We start from the raw sequence: 22,965 nt of genomic DNA, 5'->3' as shown, positions 1-22,965 counted from the left end.
TCAATTCTTTTTTTTTTAACTTAATTACTGAGTCAATAGACTGTTTATGGAAATCATAAAACATTGCTGGAAGAAATTACAGAGAACACAAATAAATGGAAAGACATCCCATGTTCATGGATGATGAGACTTAATTTTTTTTGTTTTGTTTTTTGTTTTTTTATAATAATATTTTTTATTATATTATGTTAGTCACCATACAGTACATCCCTGGTTTTTGATGTAAAGTTCCATGATTCATTAGTTGCGTATAACACCCAATGCACCATGCAATACTTGCCCTCCTTACCCATCACCAGCCTATCCCATTCGCCCACCCCCCCCGAACCCCTCAGTTTGTTTCTCAGAGTTCATAGTCTCTCATGCTTCATCAATTCTTAATACTCCTTTTAGTTCTCTTTCTAAAACATTCATCTGCTTCTCCAATGATTCAGAGTTGTTTGGTAACTGTCTGTTGCCTACACCATAAAGTTCAAACTGCCCAACACACAAAGTTCATCACCTCTGCTCCCAACTTAACTTTGGGCTGTCCTTTCTGGTTCTCAGCCTCACACTTCCATTTTCTTCCTCCTCTATGCCGTCTCCCCATGTCAGCCTATGCATGCATTTGCCTGTGTATCTTTGTACAACTTGTTCTTGTGGAAGACAAAATGCACCAGACAATTAGGGAGATAATTTCGTCTAGCCTATTACAATGGGGAGAACATTCATTTCTGAGGAACATCTCAAAAAAAGGAAGGATGAAGACAGATCTTATTTTGGAATATGCTAGGGCAGGGTGGTCCTTTGAGGTTAGCCAATTCTGGAACAAAGTGGTAGGAGGGATTTCTTTATTATTACTGTTTTTTTGAGGGATCAGGGCTCAAGTAAAGTTCAGCATTGTCAACTCTGTACTGACTATTTTCTGCAAAGCCCCCCCCCCCCCCCGCCACCGTCTGTTCTTGATCTTTCTCTCTTTAGCTCAGTGCCTTTGAAGGCACTTGGGATTTCTTGCCCAATGGCTTCCAGTTGAGTTTGACAAACGAGGGATCAGCAGAAGGTTTTTGTGTATTTTGTTTTTAGGTTTATTTATTTATTTTAGGGAAAGAGAGTATGCACAGAAGAAGCAGAGGGAGAGAGAATCTCAAGCAGACTCCACACTGAACACAGAGTCTGGCTCAAGACTCGATACCATGACCCCAAGATCACAACCTGAGCATAAACCAAGAGTCGGATGCTTAACCTATTGCACCACCCAAGCACCCCCAGCAGAAGGTTTAAAGGCTGGAGGAGAGAGAAATTGGAGATAGTTATTCCTCTTGTTCTTTCTCTGCCAATTTTAGAAGCGGTGGATTCTTCCAAGAACCCCCTCCATAGTTCTAGTGCCTCAAGGACACCAAAAGCATTATTCCCTCCCTCCTGCCATCCTTCCTTCTCTCTCTCCCTTGCTCTCTCTGACCTTTAGACCTGCTCCTTTCCAGAGTTGCTAGTTCCTGGGTATCTCACCATTTCTTATTGGTTTCTTTTAACCCTGCCCACACTTCTGTACCTAGTCCCTTTATTGAATTAGGTTCAGTTAAACCCTTTTCAGTGTTCTTTCTGTTTTCTGCCAAAACTGACCTATTTGGTCCCTCAACCTGGAAAACTTTCCCCACTACTGAGTCTAGAGGATGCCTGCCCACCTTCGAAGACACAGTTCACACAAAGACTTCTTCAACACCCTCTTCTGTATGCTTGTAGAATTTTGAACATATATTGTGGTGAAACTATACTTTTGTGAACTGTTCACCCCACCCCTGCACTATTTTGTGAGTCCCTCAAAGACAGGACATGATTTATGCCCCTTTGGTATTTCCAGAGCCCATAACAGTGCCTGTACACTAAGTAATTGAAAAATGTTGATTGAGTGAATAAATGATTAGAGTAAATTACTCATCAGCATAAATGACAAATTTGTCAAGAAGGATGGCAGTGGATGATTATTTAGTTCTTTTTCCCTATAGAATAGTCCTCTTGTGGGAAAGATAGAGATTCAGAAAACTAATGAAAAAAATGGGGATTATTAGATTATTTCTTTTTTCTTTTTGGTGGCAGGAGTAGCTATTCGAGCCCAGTTTTTGTTTTTTAAGTTGTTTTTAAATTTAAAAAGACAGAGAGAAACCAAACCAACTAGTGCTTGATAAATATCCAAATCAAAAAGACTTCTGTCCGTGGAGCCTTTCCAAAGAACAGGCAGAGATGCTTGGGGATGTTTTGTTGTCTTCACTGTGGCGCGTGTACCACCTTCCCCCAGGGTGCAGTAATCAGGGCTGATCAACAGCCAGAGGAGCTTGGAACCACTTGTTCAGTTTCACTGACCTATAAACCACTTCTGATATTTCTCTTAAAAGATTCTCTTTTCACTTAGTGCATGTGAGTGTGGGTGTTTATTTATTTAATTTAGGCTCATGTAGTACATCTATTATAAAATCAGAGTTGGATTTAGAGAATAAATTTTAAAAAATTGATGAGACTGAGAACTATACAATTGGTCCAAGTCAAGAATAAAGCATGAGTTTTATTCTCTTCTTTTATGCTGTTGTCTGTTTTTTATTGATCATAATCTTCACAGTGACACTATATATCCCATTAAGTTGCACTAAAATATTTTAGCTGTTTTTACTGTTTCATTTTTATTTATTTTTTATTTTTTTTAAGATTTTATTTATTTATTTGACAGAGATAGAGACAGCCAGCGAGAGAGGGAACACAAGCAGGGGGAGTGGGAGAGGAAGAAGCAGGCTCCCAGCGGAGGAGCCTGATGTGGGGCTCGATCCCAGAATGCCTGGATCACGCCCTGAACTGAAGGCAGATGCTTAACGACTGAGCCACCCAGGTGCCCCATTACTGTTTCATTTTTAAACCCAGGTGTCTGACTACAAATAATTTTCTTCTTGAACGCATTTTTAAAATATTTTAAAAATACATAAATTGTTTGGGACATGGCTGCCTAGAGTTTTGCTTTTCAAACAAAGATACTTTTGAGAGTGAGAAGAGGCACTTTTAATAATTGTTTCAGGACAATAGGCTTAATTAATGACTGGGACATATGCATGTCCTCAAACGTATCCCCCATCACTTACTGTGGTGCCTAAATTTCCATATTACAGTCTTGTTTCAGATGTGAAGATTCTAACTCCAGGAATCCCTTTTCTGAATTATAGATAAATTACATAGGAATATGAATACATTAATCTATCATCAGTCATTAAAGTTTAGCAAAAAATAACTAGTTGACTTGGTCTAGAGATGGCTCTAGACCAGAAGGCAGCAAACTCTTCTATGAAGGGCCAGCTAGTAAATACTTTAGGCTTTGTGGCCCATATGGTCTCTCTTGGAGCTACTCAACTCTACTGTTAGAGCAAAAAGCACCACAGGTAATATTTAATTAATGAGTGGGCTCTGTTAAAATGAGACTTTATTTATAAAAGCAGATGGTGGGGCAGATTTGGCCCATAGACTCTTTTGCCTACCCCTTCTCTAGAACAATGAGAGGCAAGCAGAGCAGTCTGCATCTCCAGAAATGTATTACTTCTCTGCTGTTCATCTTACTGGCCTCAACACGGACCAAGTCCCATGGGTATACGCCTTAAGTGCCCAAAATTCTGATGACTTGGAGGGTTCATTGGCCATGAGTCTAATCTCAAATTGCCCTACCCACTCAGGAAATCTGTAAGAGGATTCCACCAGCAGCCCTGGGTTCCTGACTAGATGGTCTAGACTAGGATTTCCTTGATAATCCATTCTAAAATGGACTTGAAGCCCTTCACAGTCAGATCGTCTGGAACCAGACTAACTTTCTACGTCTTTTGGAGCCAAGGCTGGCTTTTCATCACTTTCTTGATCTTATCTGGCTTACAGTCATCAGTGGGTTTGTCCTCACAGTTTCCTTGCTCTGCTTATATTTGAACACTCTCTAGATGGGACTCAAGCCTGCTTCTCTTTTATTCTTACATTGTTTTCTATCAGCTGGAGGCCTTTAAATGTATTTCTCTTACCCACCATTCCAGATTCCCTTCCCATGACTCTGAAAAATTCTCTTTTATTCAACTTAATGTTCAACTGTAATTAGTTTTACATAAGCAAATTTATGTTATTTCATGTATAAAAGTATTTTTATACACTTTATACATTTTTCAAGTATGTAGGTACTTTATCTCCTCTTGGTTTATACTTTTACTCAATTAATTACCAAAAGCACTTAAGGCACCCTTCAGCAAAAATAGAAAAATTCAGAGTGAGTAAATATTTTCTGAGTGCTTATTAGGTGCCAGGCACATAATAAAATGAAAGGCAAAATTTCAAATAAAATGGGAGAAAGAAAAAGTAGGCGTTATAAGCAAAACCAAATGAAATCAACAATCTCAGAACCAAATTATGCAGCAAAAAGATGAAACTTTGAAACTAAAGCTTTGCTCTGAGCTTCCTAACAGCTAAGGTAAAAGAAAAAAACTAATACATTTTGTAATTCTGTTTGTTTAGTAAAAGGAATTATATCAGCAGATCAAGAAAATCTTCCTGACCCTTAAGTTTAAAGTTTTTCCCCTTTAAAATATTATTTTAAGGTTAGAGACCTTATTTACTATTTTTTGAAATTTCTCTTTGCTACCCCGTATACACTGATATTGCCTTAGATAATCAATACTAGCCAAAGACCATTCCCCATTATTCTCGTTTTTCTTCTAAAGACACAAGAACCTATGAATTATCATATAATGTACAAAGTAAGGGAACATAATCTATAATATTGCCCTCACTTCTGACACCAATTATAAGTTCAAGGCTTCCCAAGAACACCCTCAGTCTCAATAATTTGCTAGAAAGGCTCATAGAACTCACTGAAAGCTGTTATACTCACGGTTATGGTTTATTATAGGGAAAGGTACAGATTAAAATCAGCCATAGGAGAGATGCATGGGCAAAGTCCAGGAGGGTCCAAATGTGGAGCTTCCAGTTGTCCTCTCTCCATGGAGTCATGGATAGCATTAACTTCTCCCAGCAATGGTATGTGACAATGTACATGATGAAGTATTGCCAACCAGGAAAAGTTCCCAAGACTTGGCATCCAGAGGTCTTTATTGAGGCTTAATCACCAAAACTTAGTTGTCCACCTACAATAGCTGACCTCAGTCTCCATTCCTTCCAGAGGTCAAGTGATACCACATGACCCAAAGCTGCACCTGCCCCCCCTCCCAACCATATTGTTGTGTGGCTCAAATTACATTGTTCTATCCAGCTGGCCCAAGGTGCCCAGGTAAACAAAGACTTTTATCAAGGCTGGACATTCCAGGGGCTTAGGGGTTCCTCCCAGGAGCCAAGGGCAAAGGCCAGATCTTTCTTTGCGTAAAGTTAATTCTTTATTAAACACAAGGTCAACACTATGGTTCGTGAATCCAGTGCCTGACTTTGACCAGGACACCATGGACTGGTTTACTGGGGGACACAACTAGTATTCTCCATGATACAGAGTGCTGAAGTTGAAGGCTAATCCTTGACTTTCCCTTTACTCATTAAGCATAAATTTAGAAAATAAAACCAATAAAATTAAATTTTTGACCCTGTTTTTCTTTATAGCACATGGTTTATATTGAAATAAAAAGTACTAACATTTTTTAAAAAAGTGTTTTTTCCTTTCGGTAGTTTTTAAAGGTCCTGTTTTACATATCAGGAGTTCAAACACTGACATTTCATCAAGAGGTTATTTGTTTATCTTATCCATTCTCTTTCTCATTCTCGATCTATAAGTTTTATAGCTTTAAAATTCCAGGATATTCTATTCCATTTCTTATCAGCGTTATCCTTTAGCGGGTTTTCTTAAAATTTTTTAAACATTTTTAAGAAGTCTTTCTTCTCTTTGAATCTCTGGACATTTCCTAGGTTTGTTTTCCAAAGACGTGGAAAGCAGAAGTTCACTTATTTTTCCAGGAAGCACTACTCTTGAGAAACCGGGGCAAATTAAGCTCCCTACCATACGGTAGACTTCAAGCATACAGAGATTTTTTCCGTTTACTTTCCCACATGTAGCCCCAGTGCCCTGTGCTCCTTGACACATACAGACACTCGGTATATATCCGTTGTGTCGAAGAACAGTTTCCAAAAAGTTAAAAACCTAACACTTGCATAAATCTAAAGCAAGCATGTACCAAAGATTTATTTAACTCATTAAAGAGAGAAACAAAGTGAGGTGGTAAATTCAGTATTAAGATAGGTGCTAAGGGGTGCCTGGGTGGCTCAGTCGGTTAAGCATCTGTCAGCTTAGATCATGATCCCAGGGTCCTGGGATTGAGCCCCACATCGGGCTCCTTGCTCAGTGGGGAGCCTGCTTCTCCCTCTCCCTCTGCCTGCCACTCGGCCTGTTCGTGCTCTCACAGGCTCCCTCTCTCTCCGTCAAATAAATAAAATCTCAAAAAAATAATAATAATAAAAGAAAAGAAAATAGGTACTGAAAGAATGCTAGGGTAAGATTGGTAGGTTAGACTTCTGGTAGGTTAGACTTCTAAAATGATTACTATCATCCAGGACAATAAAATTTTAACTATGGGCTTATCTTCACTACTGCACAGAAGTCATTTGTATTTCTACTTGGATAAAATTCATTTGTGCAATGTAAAGCTATTCTTTGTGGCCTCAATGACTCACTGAGTGCCTGCACTCACCCTGCTGTTTTGAACTTTTACCTAGTTATTGCCCATTTCTGGGTACCCATCCCCACCATGTGTGTTTAAGCAGCAAGCCTCACGATGACTTTCTTATTTTGCTTCTTCCCTCCTCTCCATGTTGACCCAATTACATTCAAATTACCCAAAGAGCAGGCTTCCCAGTGCCACAAGCTACCTTACCCCTCACATCAATAAAGGTACTTACCCAAGGGTCCTTGCTCTGCTCTTTCCCCGCCTGCAGTGACCAAACTTTGGGCTTTGGGTGACTTAATGTGGTTGTCTGAGCATACCATGCACCCCTCTCTAGGATCTGTGATGAATTCTTCAATTTTACATGCCTTTCCAAGTATAATTTCTGTGGCCTTGTCAGAATGATCCTTAATGACCCCACAAAAGGGGCTTACTCCCTCATTTACACCCAATATGCATTGCTATCAGTTTTTCAGGAATTGCCTATCCTTGTAGAGTTGTAAAGAAGTCTAATCAACAGTAAAAAGGAACCAAATGAAGTATTCCTTAGTAATGTTGGGGAGTTTAATCTCATCTGTCAGGTCAGGGAATTTAAAGGCATCTCCTTTTTGAGAGGTGCCTGAGTGGCTCAGTTGGTTAAACATCTGTCTCTTGATTTGGGCTCAGGTCATGATCTCAGGGTCGTGAGGTCTAGCCCTGCATCGGTGCACTGGGTACATATCCTGCTTAAGATTCTCTCTCTCCCTCTGCCCTCCCCCACTTGCACTCTTTCTCTCTCTGTCTTTAAAAAAAAAATCTCCTTTTTTATTTCCAAATGCAGAAACAATTAATAGTTTATTGGTAATTTGATTAATTTTGTATTAAGCCAAGTATTTTACTTCAAGCTACTTTTAGTCTGTGTTTATTCAAATTCAGGCATAAATGGGTACTCAAAAAATATTTATAGAATTGATAAATAAAGGCAGACTTTATCTACTATTCTGACTTTGAAGGAGTCATGTCCAAACAATTTGGTGTCACAATTTTGCTCATGTTTACAAGAGCAGTGAGTAGTGGGGAAACTGGGGGATGTAGAATCAGACTGACACAGTTCAAATCCCAATTCTGCGGTGTATTGGTTGTATGGTTTCCAGGAAACCACTTAACCCCTCTGAGCCTTAATTTCCTTTCAATAAAGTGGAGATAATATTATCTACCTTACCAGGATGTTGTAAGCATTGATATCTACATAAAGGATTGGTCATAATGTATGCAAAATGCCTCATACACATTTGCAGCAAAAAGGGAGGATATACTTGTCTTAGTTCAGGCTGCTATAACAAATTATTACAGAATGGGTAGCTTAAAGAACAAACACGTTATTTCTCACAGTGCTGGAGACTGGGAAGTCCAAGATCAAGGCATTAGCAGATCCAGGGTCTGGTGAGGGCACTTTCCCCGGTTTATAGATGGCCATCTTCTCGTTGTATCCTCACATAACAGAGAAAAGGAGAAGCAGCAAGCTCTCTCTGCCTCTTCCCATAAAAGCACCAATCCCTTATGAGGCTTTACCCTCATGACCTAATCACTTCCCGAAGACTCATCTCCAAAAACATCACATTAAAGATTAGGGTTTCAGCATATGAATTTTGGGGGACACAAACATACAGTCCATAGCAACAGCATAAACATGATAAAAATAGGGAAAGAATTTTGTCATCTAACAAAATAATGGAAAGAAATCACAAATCATGAGCAATCAAAGCAGAAATAGAGGACTAATTCCCTCTTTTAAAATCTGTGACACTTTTCTATTAGCAAACATAAATGAAATGCTATTTTTTAACCTATTATTGTCTTAACTTTAAAAATTATTTGGAATACAGCTTGAGAGATTTATCATTTGGTGATAGCAAATAGTTTCTTTGTGACTTGCTAGCCTTGTGAGACCCAAGAATATTGCAAGTGGATGAAGATTTCTAAGTGATTGGTTTCTGTTTAAGTCCTCAATTAAGATAAGTGCTCTGGTTATTTTTGCTGTATAACAAATAAACCCAAAATTAAGAGACTTAAATCAATCATGTTATGCTCACAGTTCCTATGGATCAGGAGTCTGGAGAGAGTACCACAATGCCTCTTTTCAGGATATCTGGGGCCACACACAGTTGGAAAAACATAGATACCAGGGGTGACTTAAGGGCTGGGAACTGGAATCATCTCAAGATTTGTTCACTCATATGTCTGACTCCTAGACTGGAAGGACTTAAAGCCTGGAGCTTCTGACCAGAACAGCTACACGCAGCATCTCTGTGTGGTTTGGCTCCCTTTCAGCACCGTGGCCTTAGGGTAGCTGGACTCCTTACATGGTGTCTCAGGGCTCCAGGCACAAATATTCCATCAGACAACACAGAAGATGCATTGCCTTCTATGATGATCTCAGAAAGCACATCACATCCGTTCTATATATTCTCTATTGGTCAAAGTGGTCAATAGCCCACTTAGATTCAAGGGGAGGGAACATAGACCCTACCACTTAGTAGGAGGGCGGCAGGGTAGTATTGTAGTGAAGAGTGTAGGATAGGAAATATTGTTGTGACCATCTTTAGAACGTGAAATTGGCCACAATGAGTGACTCTGCAGAGGCTCAGTTCACACTGGAATATGAAATGAAATGTGTGCTCTAGTTGTCAAGGGCATTTCCTTGCAGTTGGTCTGTTGTCACTGCCCTGCATTCAACTAGTCACACACAATTTTCTTTGTGATGGGCTTTTCTTTTCTTTTATCTTTTTCCTAATGTTGCATTTTCTTAGTTTGGGTTCATTACCTCACTGATAAAGCTGTTTTAATATTTAATCTATTCCCAGTTTCCAAATCATTTTCTCAGGTGCCCATCAATTCCTCATAAGTGGTTAATTTAAAAGGCCTTTGAAGCATGACTGCATCCAGCTAAGGCAAATCTAAATGTCAACCTTGGAAGCATCCAGTGACATTCAGATGACTCCTTTCAGTATAAGGGCCTCATTTTTCTATCATGTGGTATAGCTTGTCAAAAGAGGGCCAGAAATGGTGCTTTTACCACCCAACATTTTTAGTGTTATTGAAAGAGCTGGCACCCTAGAATCATGCAGGCTTGCTTTAATCCCAGGTGCCCCATTTAGTTGTGTGAAATAGAGCAAGTTTCTTAAAAATTATGGGTTAGTTTCCTCATCTACACACTGAAGATAAAAATCCCTCCTTTATAGAGTTGTACTAAGGAACTTAAATAGTCCAAGAAGCTTCTGATGTGGAGTCTGGTTTATAGTAAGGACTCAATAGTAGCTAATAATAAGAAAAACTACCTTTACATTTCCTGTGTCCAAAATTTTCTTTCAGTGTAATAAGTCTTGATCAGATTCTTGCACCAAATATGCCAGTTTCACGAGACAGGTGAGGGAGGAAGTGTCCACGCTGGGGATGATCCTTGAAGAAGATGGCTTTCTCTTCTTCACCCTTGGAGCAGGAGGCAGGGGTTGATGGCAACAAAATGTTCACCCGAGAACAATGATAAACCAGGGAAGGTGACTTCTCGAGGCTGGGGTTGATAGAGGGCATCCTTTTCGAGGTTTTGTCTCTACCTTCTTCTTCTCCATGCATATTGATAAGATTTGTTAAAAGGGCAATAAAAATTTTAAAATGTTTTCAAATCAGATATCCCTTGGCAGGACTACCACAAGATAGTAAACACCTCATTGTAAAAATATAACACATTTAATTTTCCACCAATGTTCATTTGTTTTGTTTCTTATGTGATTGGGGAAAAAAAAGAGGAAAACCAAGAAACAGACTCCTAGCTACAGAGAACAGACTAATGGTTACTAGAGGGGAGGTAGGTGGGGGGATGGGTTAAATGGGGTGATGGGGATTAAGGAGAGCACTTGTGATGCGCACCGGGTGTTGTATGGAGGGGTTGAATCACTAAATTCTATACCTGAAGCTAATACTACACTGTATGTTAGTTAACTAGAATTTAAATAAAAACTTGAAAAATATATACACATATTTAGTAAAATGTATTAAAACTTTGGCAATGTATGCCGTGTTAGAAGTAAAATCCAAAATGTAGGATAGAATTTTCTTCTTTTGTCTCTTGAGACTTCTCCACTTAAAATTGCTCTTTAATCTCCAATTATTGTAATTATCATTGTAAAAATGAAAAATGTTTATTGCATTATTTTAAACAGCAAGAAGGCTTTAATTGACTTGAATTTATGTCTTTCTGTGTGCCAGGTGGTGAAATTCACCAAATCCTTTGAACTGATGTCCCCAAAGTGCAGTGCCGATGCTGAGAACAGGTAGGGCTTGCGAGTTTCAGATTTATCTTTTGCTCCTTGTCTTCAGTCCTTGGTGTTGGCAGCATCATGTAATTCTTTGAGGATACGAGTTCTTTCTTTAGATCGGCAAGTGCAGCCAAATATCATCACTCTTCTGTATTTCACAACTTCGATAAAAACTGCTGCCTTTCTATGTCAACTATACTTCAATAGTAAAAATTTTCAAGAAACTATAGCTTAAAAATACATGTTTACATGTATAAAGCTGCAAAAGAATGAAGTCAATTTTTAGGTACACAGGCAACCTAATTTTCTTTTTTATTCTGTCCCGTTGCTTCTCTTCCTCCCTTTTGTTTGCTTATATTTGGCCAATAAATATACCTTTGGGAAAGAGGGAGTTTCCAGTAACCTTTTTTTTGCTCCCATTGGTATCTTTGAGGTAAAGGTGAGGGTTGGGGACAATCAGTGAATTCCTCTTAACCTTGTACTGCCCTGAATACCAGTTGGGCTGCTGCAAAAGTGAATTCTGTTTACTTTGGTCCCTTCTAGAGGAAAGGCTAAAAAATAGTGAAACTGACCAAAAAGCAGAACTATGGAGAAAGAGAAGTAAAGTGTTTCTGGCATTGTGATAATGATAATGATGTTAGTACTGATACCAATGCCAGCAAGATAAGCACCTTCCAATCACTGAGTGCCAAGTGAGCCAGGTTCTATCTAAAGACTTCATAGGCCTTTACTCCCCAAAATAATCCTATGAAGTCAGCATCATTACCCTTGTATGACAGAGGAGAAAACCAAGGTTCAGAGAGTTTAAGTGACTTGTTAAAGGTCCTGCAGGCAGTAAGGGGTAGCCACATCCAAGGACAAGGTCACCTAATAAAACTCTCCCAGCCTCTGAACTTTGATCCTATTCCCACACATAATTTATAGCCTGGTAGTTAATCTCATACAGTGAATGTCTGTTTCCCAAATCTGGCTGATCAATCAGAATCAAGCTTGGAGAACTTGATAAAAACAATTCCTAGAACCCTCACTGAGAGGTTTTGATTCAATATGTCGAAATTGAAGTCCTAAAGATCTATATATTCAAAAGGCTCCCTGAATATTACCTGCTTCAAGATGTAATATTCAAGGGTAATTTGATTTTATATATCCATCATTGCCTTAAGTTCAGGAAATAGAAATCAGTACATTAATATCAACACTTCATTTAGTTACTCTAATTTTTATTCAGTGCATGAAATTTAAAAGGGGCCTTTGCTACCTACCATATAATTCCATTTATAGGGCATTCTTGAAAAGGCAAAATTATCGAAACAGAAAGCAGATCAGTAGTTGGAGATGGAGATCAGATCAGGAGATGGAGAGGGGCTTACTACAAAGGGGCACAGGGGAATTTGGGGATGTGATGGAATTATTCTATATTTTGCTGTGGTGGTGGTGGTTGTGTGACTGCACATATCAAAATTTGCAGAACTGTACAATAAAAAGGGTAAATTTTACTATCCATAAATTATACCTTAAGATGGGGGAAAAGAGGCCTTTTATAAGAGGTTTTTGTTTTCCTGCAAATATATTTATGTCCACATCTATATCTAATGTCTGCCAATCTATCCCTAAAAAAGATATTTAGACATAGAGAGTTATTAGTGGTGTATTAAGCAGTTTTCCTAAAGTTTTCATGTAAAATAACATGAAATACATTAGAAAAAAATGTGTATTCATACTTACTCCTTGAACTAGTCATGACCTGATGTAAGCTCTCCCTCATATATGAGGGGGGCAATGTTTATGGAGTTATTAAAATGCAACCTTTGAAATCCTAGTGCTTCAGTATTGTTCTTTTTATGCTACTGAATGTGTCCTCTTGGTCATTGCAGAGTTAAATATTTCTGATCTTTCAATTATTTTTAATGATGAAAGAACTTCCATGTCAAAACAGAATGAACCAAGGCCCAGAGTGTCCTTGGCAAACTTTCCGATAATAAGGAAAGAAAGAAGGAAAGAAAGAAAGGTCAGATTTTCTTTAAAGAGACATTCGAAAGGTGCCTTTGAACTTTGACATTATGAAATAGTACTCTTCATCATTCTATTTGTGGCCTTTAAATTAATGTAGAATGTTCATTTATCTCAGAAGACCTTTCCTGCTTGGTCTAGTAATTTCCCTCTTACAGATGTGGGATCTTTCAGTCATTTATTGGAAGTTAAAAGGAATAAAGACAAGTGGCTCTAGCATTTACTTCGCCAGAGGCTGTGGAAGAGGCATTGAAACAGGCTGTGAGTCTACCAATCACAGCCCGCTCTCAGCACGTTGTAAATCTTTCCTTTAACCTTTTATCACTTAACATCGTCACTGTAGATAATGTCCATTAGATACCTCAGTCCTCTGGACATCGTTCAGAGTTATAATAGGATAGCTTTTGAAGATAGTGTCTATGGCTTCATGCAACAATGTGTCAGGGTACAATTTTAATTCTGATGAATTCTGGCTTAAGGCTCGCTGATTTTTATAGACAGTCCTTGAAGACTTTTTTTTAAAAACTGGTTTTGTTGCTGACTTATCATTTTTGCATATTGCCCTGTGGGACTAACTCCTTTGTCATGGCCACACTCCTCTTGGTCTTCATGTAATTAATACCAAGCAGTTTGAGAGTTAGAAATAATTTGATCCATTTCTCTCCATGAGAGATGTACCTCCTCTGAGGCATCCTTAACAACTCCTCCAGTGATAAAATTCTCACTGTGTCACCATGGGCTTTTTCCACTGATAGAGTTTTCTAATTGTTGGAAGAGCATTTTACGTTCCTATAACTTCTACCTATTTGTCCTGAATTTGTCCATTAGAGATAGTTGTTCTTTCATTAATTTTATTCCTTCATTCAGTTGCCATATGTTGAATAGCTACTCAGTGCTGGGAACTCCGATAGGTAATGGGGCTACAGAGATTTTTTAAAAGCCAGCAGTCTCTGCCTTCAAGGATCTCAAGGCCAATGAACAGAGGTCGGAGTAGGTTAAGAACATAATATAACCATAACCAGATTTCACCAGGCCTCCAGACCATGGCTATAAGTAGAGTCACATTAACAGTGATAATTTATACTTTGCTGCTTGGTCATTTCTCCCTTGTAGTGTAAGACCCTCCAGCCCCCTGCAAAAGCCACTCTCAAACTAGTTCTGGGAGTCCCCAGGATTTGAACAGACAAAAACAAAACAATTTTATTACTGACTTATCATTTTCCCAAGTGTCCACTCCGAAATCCTCTCCCTCGAGACATAACAAGCAGCATCTGCTGGGCATGGGCTCCTTTGCCCACTCCAGAATTCATTGCACTGTTTCAGAGGCACCGGTGGCCTTTTCAAATCTGAGCAAGGCTGGGTAATGAGTGCATAAGTGGGAAGAGGTCTCACTTTCTCTACCACACGTTATAGTTTGTTGTTTGGCCCCTAAACAGCTTTGCATGTACCCCATTTTTTCCAGATCTTTCAGTTCCCAAAGATTTGTCTGTAGCCCTTCTTTCTCCGTAACTTGGACTTCATCCATAGGGCCAGGCTTAGGAGCCAGAACCCTGACTGAGGGCCAGCCAATAAGTTGTTCTCTTGGTTTCCCCACCTTACTTCCATGTTGGCCATCACGCTTAGATGCTCAAAACCTACCCGTCATAGTCCCTTTCCCTCTGTACACATTATCTTGTGCAAATAAATGCCTTCTCATCTACAGATGTGTCTCAGTTTAGGCTCATATGCCCTGCTATCAAGTAAATCAGTGACTGCAAAGTAATCCAGTACTCTCTGTGAAAGGTTTGTGCCAGATGGTATTTTAATAGGGAGGAGGGGCACCCAACTCATCTGGGTAAAAATGGAAGATGATGTTCAGGGAAAGCTTTTGGATGTGGTGAAAATTTAGTTAGGTCCTGTAGAATAATGGAAAGTTAGTGACACAACTACCTTCCAGGAAGAGGAAGCATTATAAACAGAGGCACAGAGGTGAGAAAGCTAATGAGGCATGTTTCAGGATCTTTAATTTGGGCTGTGAGTTGTTGTCACAAAGGTCATCACGATTGATGATGGTGACCCTTAACTCCCCATAAGGGCATCCAGATGCCTAGAATGCCAACTGACTGGGGCAAGGGTCTTATCGGGTCCTGAAATGCTCAAACCCTCTTAATTGGCCTAGAGACTGGCTACATGCTTACTCATAGGGGAGTAACCACAGACGTGGCATACTGAGATTTGTGTCTTGAAAACTCATCTGGGTAGTAGAGAGGAAGTAGGGCTAGAGGAATGGCAAACTAAAGTCCCCAAGGGATTAAATCTACTGCCTCACCCCGGTAGCAATGGTTCAGTACTGGAAGACTGCCATGGATCCGCTGTGCTTACCTTTTCCAGGTCAGCAACTGCTACTCTTAGTCGATTTTTATACTTCAGGGTCTCCAGACTCTTTGCCACTCTTTTCACTCTCCCCTGGATGGGCTCCAGCTTGCCAGAGTCCTTCTTAAAGTGGTATTTCCCAGAATGGGACATACTTTTTAGTTTTTTTCCAGAATCAGAACAGATCAGAAAGAGATATGTACCTTGCTTTTTCAGAACACAGTGCTGTTAATGCATTGATTATTATGATCATCTTGTATTGTCAATGCTGACTTTTTCTTTAAAATTGAGACTTCATCTGACTCATTTGACACTCTACCTCGTCAGATCTCACTGTTAGAACCTTTCCAGTGAAGCCTAGTTTAAGAATATTTAGTGAATCAGCCTGAATAAACTTTCTTGGATCTCTTATTCAAACTTTAAAAACCTCTTTTCTCTCATCAGTGAGAACAGGTAGTTTGAATGATCATGTGTACCTTAGAAATGGAAAAAGAACATTTATGGACATCTTAACAGAAATTTTTATTTAGTTTGAAATATATTTGGCCAAATTCTGTTGATCTATCTTCTAGGTATAAGTTTGGATCCTCTTTTGGAAATTGCAATTTCTCAGCTGTGCTACTTAGGGTTTTTTTTTTTTTTTTAAAGCCAAATGTCTATAATTTCTAGAAGGTAACAACTGACTAAAGGGTAATTTTTCACATTTAATGGAATATAGTGGAAATATTGTTATTTAAAACCTGAGCTCTTTAACCACTTTGGCCTTCTGAGATTATGGGAGTAGAGGGGACAAAATTTATTTTAGTGGGAAGCAATCCTTTTTTTTTTTTTAACTTAATCTTTATGCTATATTTTTCATTTGTTGTGACTGGAAGGAGAGGAGAAAAATAAAGCTAGAAATCTCAGAGCAGCTAAAGGGCAGGATGTTTGGTTTAAGGAGCCTATTGGCATGCAGGTCAACCTGGAGAGTTGGAGAGCTAAAACATTCTGTTTGAAAAGATGAGGACAAAATGTAGCAGAATAATGGCTCCCCAAAGAGATCTAGGTACTAATCCATGGAACCTGTGAATGTTACCTGGCAAAATGGACTTTGCAGATCTGCATAAGAATCTTGAGATGGGGAGAATTATCCTGAATTATCTGAATGGTTCAGTGTAATCCTAAGGGTCCTTATAAATGGAGGAGATGCGACAAGAGAAGCAGAGATCAGAGTGAGGCAGTTTGAGAAAGACTTGACCTGCCGTTGCTGGCCTTGAAGATGGAGGAGTGGGGCCATGAGAAAGGAATGTGGGCAAGCTGTACAGTTAGAAAAGGCAAGGAAATGGATTCTCCCCTAGAGAATGGTATGGATTATAAGATAATAGCTTTGTGCTACTTAAAGCCACTTAAGCTTGTGGAAATGTGTTATAACAGCAATAGGAAACTAATACAGGGGTTTGAGTTTAAAAGGAGTCTAAGAAGAGAATTCAGGAACAAAATGAAGGAGTAAGGAGAAGCAAACCATGTCTTCAAGAATCAAAAGGGCTGAGAAACATGGGTAGAGACTAAAACTTATGGAGAAAACATGGCCAGTGAGAAGTTCCCAGGGATGGGACAGGTAATGGATTTACCTGAACTGTCTGCTGTGCTCAGTGTTAAAATATTGCCCCCACTTTGTGCTTTGCTTGCTGTCTTCAGTTGCTACTGGAGCTCTGGTGTTTCATCCAAAGGCTCCTCCGAGAAGTCACTCCTACCTTGCAAAACCTAGAAGTTACACTGTTACAGGCCACTTCTGAGGATTTATAGATAGAAAAAATAGGAGAGCTTTGAATACTCAGAGATATGTATGGTTAGAAATTTGTTCTCTTTTAAATATTATTTCAATAAAAACCGTTTCCTCGGTGCAGTGGGTTGAATAGTGTCCCCTCAAAATTTATGTCCATCTGGAACCTTAGAACGGGGCCTTATTGCCTTATTTGGGGGTGCCTGGTGGCTCAGTCGGTTGAGTGTCCGACTCTTGGTTTCAGCTCAGGTCATGATCTCAGGGCTGTGAGATCCAGCCACTGAGTGAAGAGCCTGCTTGAGATCCTTTCCCCTCCATCTGCTTCCCCCTCTGCTCCTCCCCCTGCTCATTCTCTCTCTCTCTCTCTCTCTCATAAATAAATAAATAAATAAATAAATAAATAAATAAATAAATAAAATCTTTAAAAAAAAGAGAATGAGATCTTATTTGGAAAGAGGGTCTTTACAGATGCAGTTAATTAAGGATCTTGTGGTGGATATAGGTTGAGCCATAAATCCGATGACTGGTGAGGACATATAGGGACATAGAAGACAAAAACATGTGAATCATGCTGGATATAGGGTGAGCCATAAATCCGATGACTGGTGAGGACATATAGAGACATAGAAGACAAAAACATGTGAATCATGCTGGATATAGGGTGAGCCATAAATCCGATGACTGGTGAGGACATATAGAGACATAGAAGACAAAAACATGTGAATCATGCTGGATATAGGGTGAGCCATAAATCCGATGACTGGTGAGGACATATAGGGACATAGAAGACAAAAACATGTGAATCATGCTGGATATAGGGTGAGCCATAAATCCGATGACTGGTGAGGACATATAGAGACATAGAAGACAAAAACATGTGAAGCAGAAGCTGAGATTGGAATGATATATACAAATCCAGGAACAGTAGGAGCCTCCAGAAGCTGGAAAAGGCAAGGAAAGAATCTCCCCTAGAGCCTTTAGAGGGAGGGTGGCCCTGCCAGTACCTCGATTTGGGTCTTCTGGCTTCCAGAATTGTGAGAGAATAAATTTCTGTTGGAAACCAACAAGTTTGTAGAAATCTGGTATGGCAGCCCAAGGAGACTAATACACTCATTAAATGAGGAAGTTGAAATAGATAATGTCTACTAAATGTCTCTTCTGGCAACAAAGTTCCAGGAAGCAATGAGTCTAAGAATCAACTCTTGTGCATTATAGTGATTTTTTTAAATCTAATTAAGGAAAGAGAATTAACTGTCATTGAAAGACTCATATGTCATACTTAGGTTGTTTAATTTCATGAATGCCCAATGCATTAGACTTTGTTGTCCTCATTTTACAAATGAGGAACCTAAGACTCAGAAAGGTTAAGTAATTTGCACGCATTTGCAGGTTACTAAGTGTTGAATTTTTAGTCTGAGAGCAGTGCTACTGGCAGTACTCTCTGCGTTCCCGCAGGCTTCTGCCTGGAAGAAGTTCTCTTGGCCATCTAATGCTTTACTCTATTAAGACTGAGGCCTTAATTGGGTTTAGATGCTGTTTAATATGCCTCTAACAAGATTATACTATGATCTGGCATTGAAATGAACAGTTATTATTTCACAGAAAAACATGGAAACAAAAAATGGAGTGTAAATTTGATATTAGTGATGAAAATGTGTATTGGTGGGAAACTGGCCACGGTCTCGATGTTCTTGCAAAGCAACAACCGAGGAAGAAACTCACAAGGAGATGAAGCCAAACTATGTTTTGTTACTGAAATACATACTAAAGGAATACTTACCAATGCCAAGTCATGCAACTGAAGACAAGAGAATTACCAAAGCACTCACGGTAAATGAAAGAAATTTCAAAACAGTAAGAGGCTGGTATAACCAACTTCATGCATGATGCAAAACTGCTATTAAAGTGTGGATTTATCAATTTATCAAAAACTTCCAATGTGTTGGAGGCTTTTGAATTTCTAGGGACAAGTGATTCAGTTAAAGAAAAAAGGAAACTGAACTTAGTCAAATAGGAAATGCTGAGAAAATCCCAGTGTCGTTTGACATGCCTGTCAATGCCAAGGGTGCTAAAATAACCACCATCAAGAACACAGATTACAAAATGTAGCATTTCAGCATAACACCGTGTGTAATGTCAAATGGTTAAAACTTGCCACCATATTTAATTTTAGACAACAAAATCAAATTAAATGTGGGAAACAGAATTTTGGCCCCCGGGGCCCTCACCTTCAGTTGTCATACCCATGAATATGTTATGGCCAAAGAAACTTGCACACGTAATTAATCAATTGATGTTAAAATAGGGAAATTATTCTGGATTGTCCAGGTAGCTCAATCTAATCATGAGCCTTTAGAAACTTAAGAACTTTCTTCCAGTTGAGGACAGAAAAGGAAGCCAGAGAGATGCAGCCGATAAGGGAAGTCAGAGATTTAAAACACAAGCAGGATGCGACACATACTGGTGGCTTAAATGTAGAGGGGGCCACATGTCAAAGAAACCAAGACCTCAGTGCTACAATTACAAGGGGTTGAATTCTTCCAACAGCAAGCAGCTTGATTCTTCCCCAGAACTCTCGGAGGAGAATGAAGTTCTGTCGACAGCTTGATTTTGGTCTTGTGAGATCCTGAGCAGCAAATCCAGCTATGCCATGACAAACTTCTGATCTCCGGAATTGTGAGATAATAAAAGCATATTGTTCCAAGCTGTTAATTTTGTGGTAGTTTGTTGTGCAGAAATAGGAAACTAAGGCACTATTAGTGCATGAGTTTGAACCGAATCTCATATGAAAATGGAATTGAACTCAGTGATGTGAACACAGACACACAGATAAATAAATGGGAGCCAAGTTGGTGAATGAGCGACGTATAGCCAGCCATGTAAAACAGATGACCAGGACCCCCCCATAACCCTCAAGTTACACAGGGTCTTGACGCAGTTTTAGACATGTGGCTGCACAGTTAAAGAATTGCTGGTGGCATGACTGGACAACAGCAACCCCTTAAAATTTTTGGCAACAAACCAACTAAAGTTCACTTCAGGGAAGAATATGAGTCTGGCTTTGCCAAAAACTTTCCAGTGACACTTCCTAAGTTTCATAGAACACCAGCGTCAAAACTTGCCGGAGGGTGCTGGCGGTTTGGAAGAGAGTCCTGGAGATGACAGTGGAGCCCTCTTCTAAGAAATGCTGCATCCTCAATATCCTGATAGCTCAGAGGATGTTATCTGCAAACATCAATGACTCCGTACTGAAAAGTGATTCAGAAAAGCGACACTGAATTTAAGGAAATTTTAGAAATGTCTTAGTCAGGGGCGCCTGGGTGGCTCAGTCGTTAAGCATCTGCCTTCGGCTCAGGGCGTGATCCCGGCGTTCTGGGATCGAGCCCCACATCAGGCTCCTCCGCTGGGAGCCTGCTTCTTCCTCTCCCACTCCCCCTGCTTGTGTTTCCTCTCTCGCTGGCTATCTCTCTGTCAAAATAAATAAATAAAATCTTAAGAAAAAAAAAATGTCTTAGTCAATTTATTTTACTTATAATTTTTCCTTTTATTTATAATCAACTTGTATAGTTTAAATTTTCCTTCAAGAATGGCATATCATAAAATTTATGCCTAATCTAAAAGATCTTTTAACATAAGATTAAAATAGTGTAAGTGATAAGAACAAATTGCCTCATAACATTTTTTGTCTTTTTTTACTGGTTCGAAAATAACAGTGCATCCTATAATGGATGGTATTGTAGATTCCATCAAATAATATGACCCTTCCCTACATCGTTTTTCCTGTGTCTTTTCTACCCCTCAGCTCATTTACACCTACCCCTGAGGGTATGTATATCTCAATTTTGAGATGCACCTTAGGGGACCTTCAGGCTTTCTTTCAATTTTTAGATTGGACAGCCCTGTGATTCTTCTCAACATTAGTTTTCTGGATTACATTTTTAGGTCAGAATATTGAAATTTATGTTTCAATGTCTTATTGATTTTTTTTCCTTTCCTTACAATTCTGCGTGGAATCTAGTTTTACAAACAAATTACTCCTCCCAGCAGTGGTTTGCAACAATTCCTTACTTCTCTGTAACTCTTCCCTTTAGGCTTTCAGCCCCCATGGCCCAAATCTGGCCATTTTTTAAGGGGAACTGACTTCCATAAGATGTGACTATAATGAAACAAAAGTACAGGATGAGCTCTGAGATTGGTTCATGAGTCTATAAATGAGACTCCCAGAGAGGTTCTTTTTTCTTGTCCAGTAGCAATGATACATTCAGGAAAAAACTTGGAATAGACCATCTTAGCCTGAAAAGACTTAAGTATGATGACTGAGGATTTTGTTTATTCACTTTATTGTGATTGTACCCTGCAATCATAATTGTACATTTTATAACCCTGAGATGTACTTGGCCCAGGTGAGATGATCTCTAGCACCTACCCAGATTACAAATATGATTCTGGGCTTATGCTTCCAGAAGGTGTGATGTAACCCACCTTCACTCGGACATTGTTACTTAACCCTGATGAGGATTTTAGGAATCAGAAATTCTGCTCCTACCTTGAAGAAAGTTGCTAAATGTCTTCACTCTTGAGTCCTAACTGTGCCAGTTTCTTTGGGTGTCCTTTAGATGGTGACTTTCAACCTTCTTTAATTACAACCTTCAACAAAAGATATATTTTATATCCAAATCTAGTTAATGTATATAAAACACACAAAAATGTACACATATTTATCAAAAACAAGTTTTATGAAACTATACTTACCTTTACTATGTATGTATTTTCTGATGTAGTCTGGTCTTTAAAAACAAATAAACAAAAAAACAACCTGCTGTCCTAACTCACAAAATTGATTTCATGATTCACTACTTTGCTATGACCCACAGTTTGAAAAGCAAGGCTTTAGATTCATAAGCCTTGTTTGATTTATACATGTAGTATGTGTGGCCTCAATCAATGCCTGTATTCATTATTTTTAAATATGGTGGTTGTATGAAACATACAACCCAAACTTCCAAGAACTTTTTCACTCAAATATATGTTTGTGCTTCAAATTTGGCACCTTGGAAAGTGTTTTATTTATGTAAGTTTTGTACACCCCCATTTAGTACAAGTGAATGAAGTGTGTTATATAATCTGTTGATAAGGTTGACAGTCTTTCTTTGAGAACTTTGAATATGTCATTCAACGGCCTCCTGGCCTCCCTGGTTTCTGATCATGGAGTTTTTAATCTTACTGAGAATCATTTGTATGTGATGAATCACATCTCTTTTGTTGCTTTCCAAAGATTCTTTCTTTGTCACTGGTTTTCAACAATTTAGTCACGATGTGTGTAGGTGTGGGTCCCTTTGAGTTTATCCTACTTGGAATCTGTTGAACTTTTTGAATTGTATAGATTAATATTTCTTTTAACCAAACATGGGAAGTTTTTAGCCATTGTTTCTTCAAATATTCTTTTTGCCCCTTTTCCTCTCTCCTGTTTTTCGGAGACTCCATAATGTTCGTATGCTTGATGGTGTCTCACATGTCTCTGAGACTCTATACAATTTCTGCTTCTTTTTTTTTTTTTTAAAGATTTTTTAAATTTTTTTATTTGTTTGACAGAGATAGAGACAGCCAGCGAGAGAGGGAACACAAGCAGGGGGAGTGGGAGAGGAAGAAGCAGGCTCATAGCGGAGGAGCCTGATGTGGGGCTCGATCCCACAACACCGGGATCACGCCCTGAGCTGAAGGCAGACGCTTAACCGCTGTGCCACCCAGGCGCCCCAATTTCTGCTTCTTAAATCAGATATTTTCGATTAAGCTATCTTCAAATTCGGTGATTCTTTCTTCTGCCTTCTCAATCCTTCCATTGAAAACTTAGTGAATTTTTCATTTCAGCTATTGCATTTTTTAATTCTAGAACTTTTTT

The 22,965-nt window shown here is 39.0% G+C and overlaps 1 protein-coding gene across 1 annotated transcript in view; it reads left to right on the top strand.

Annotated features, from left to right (window-relative positions):
* Positions 1–22,965, top strand: part of PDE11A (phosphodiesterase 11A) — a 358,008-nt gene that overhangs the window by 147,647 nt on the left and 187,396 nt on the right. The window contains exon 5 of the mRNA XM_026492464.3: positions 10,893–10,957. Within this exon, the coding sequence (XP_026348249.2) occupies positions 10,893–10,957 (65 nt within the window). The remainder of the gene's footprint in view (positions 1–10,892; positions 10,958–22,965) is intronic.

This window comes from Ursus arctos, unplaced genomic scaffold (genome assembly GCF_023065955.2).
Source record: "Ursus arctos isolate Adak ecotype North America unplaced genomic scaffold, UrsArc2.0 scaffold_1, whole genome shotgun sequence".
NCBI classification, from domain to species: Eukaryota; Metazoa; Chordata; class Mammalia; order Carnivora; family Ursidae; genus Ursus; species Ursus arctos.
Note: the sequence above shows the minus strand (reverse complement) of the source record. Positions and strands in the feature narration are given on the sequence as shown.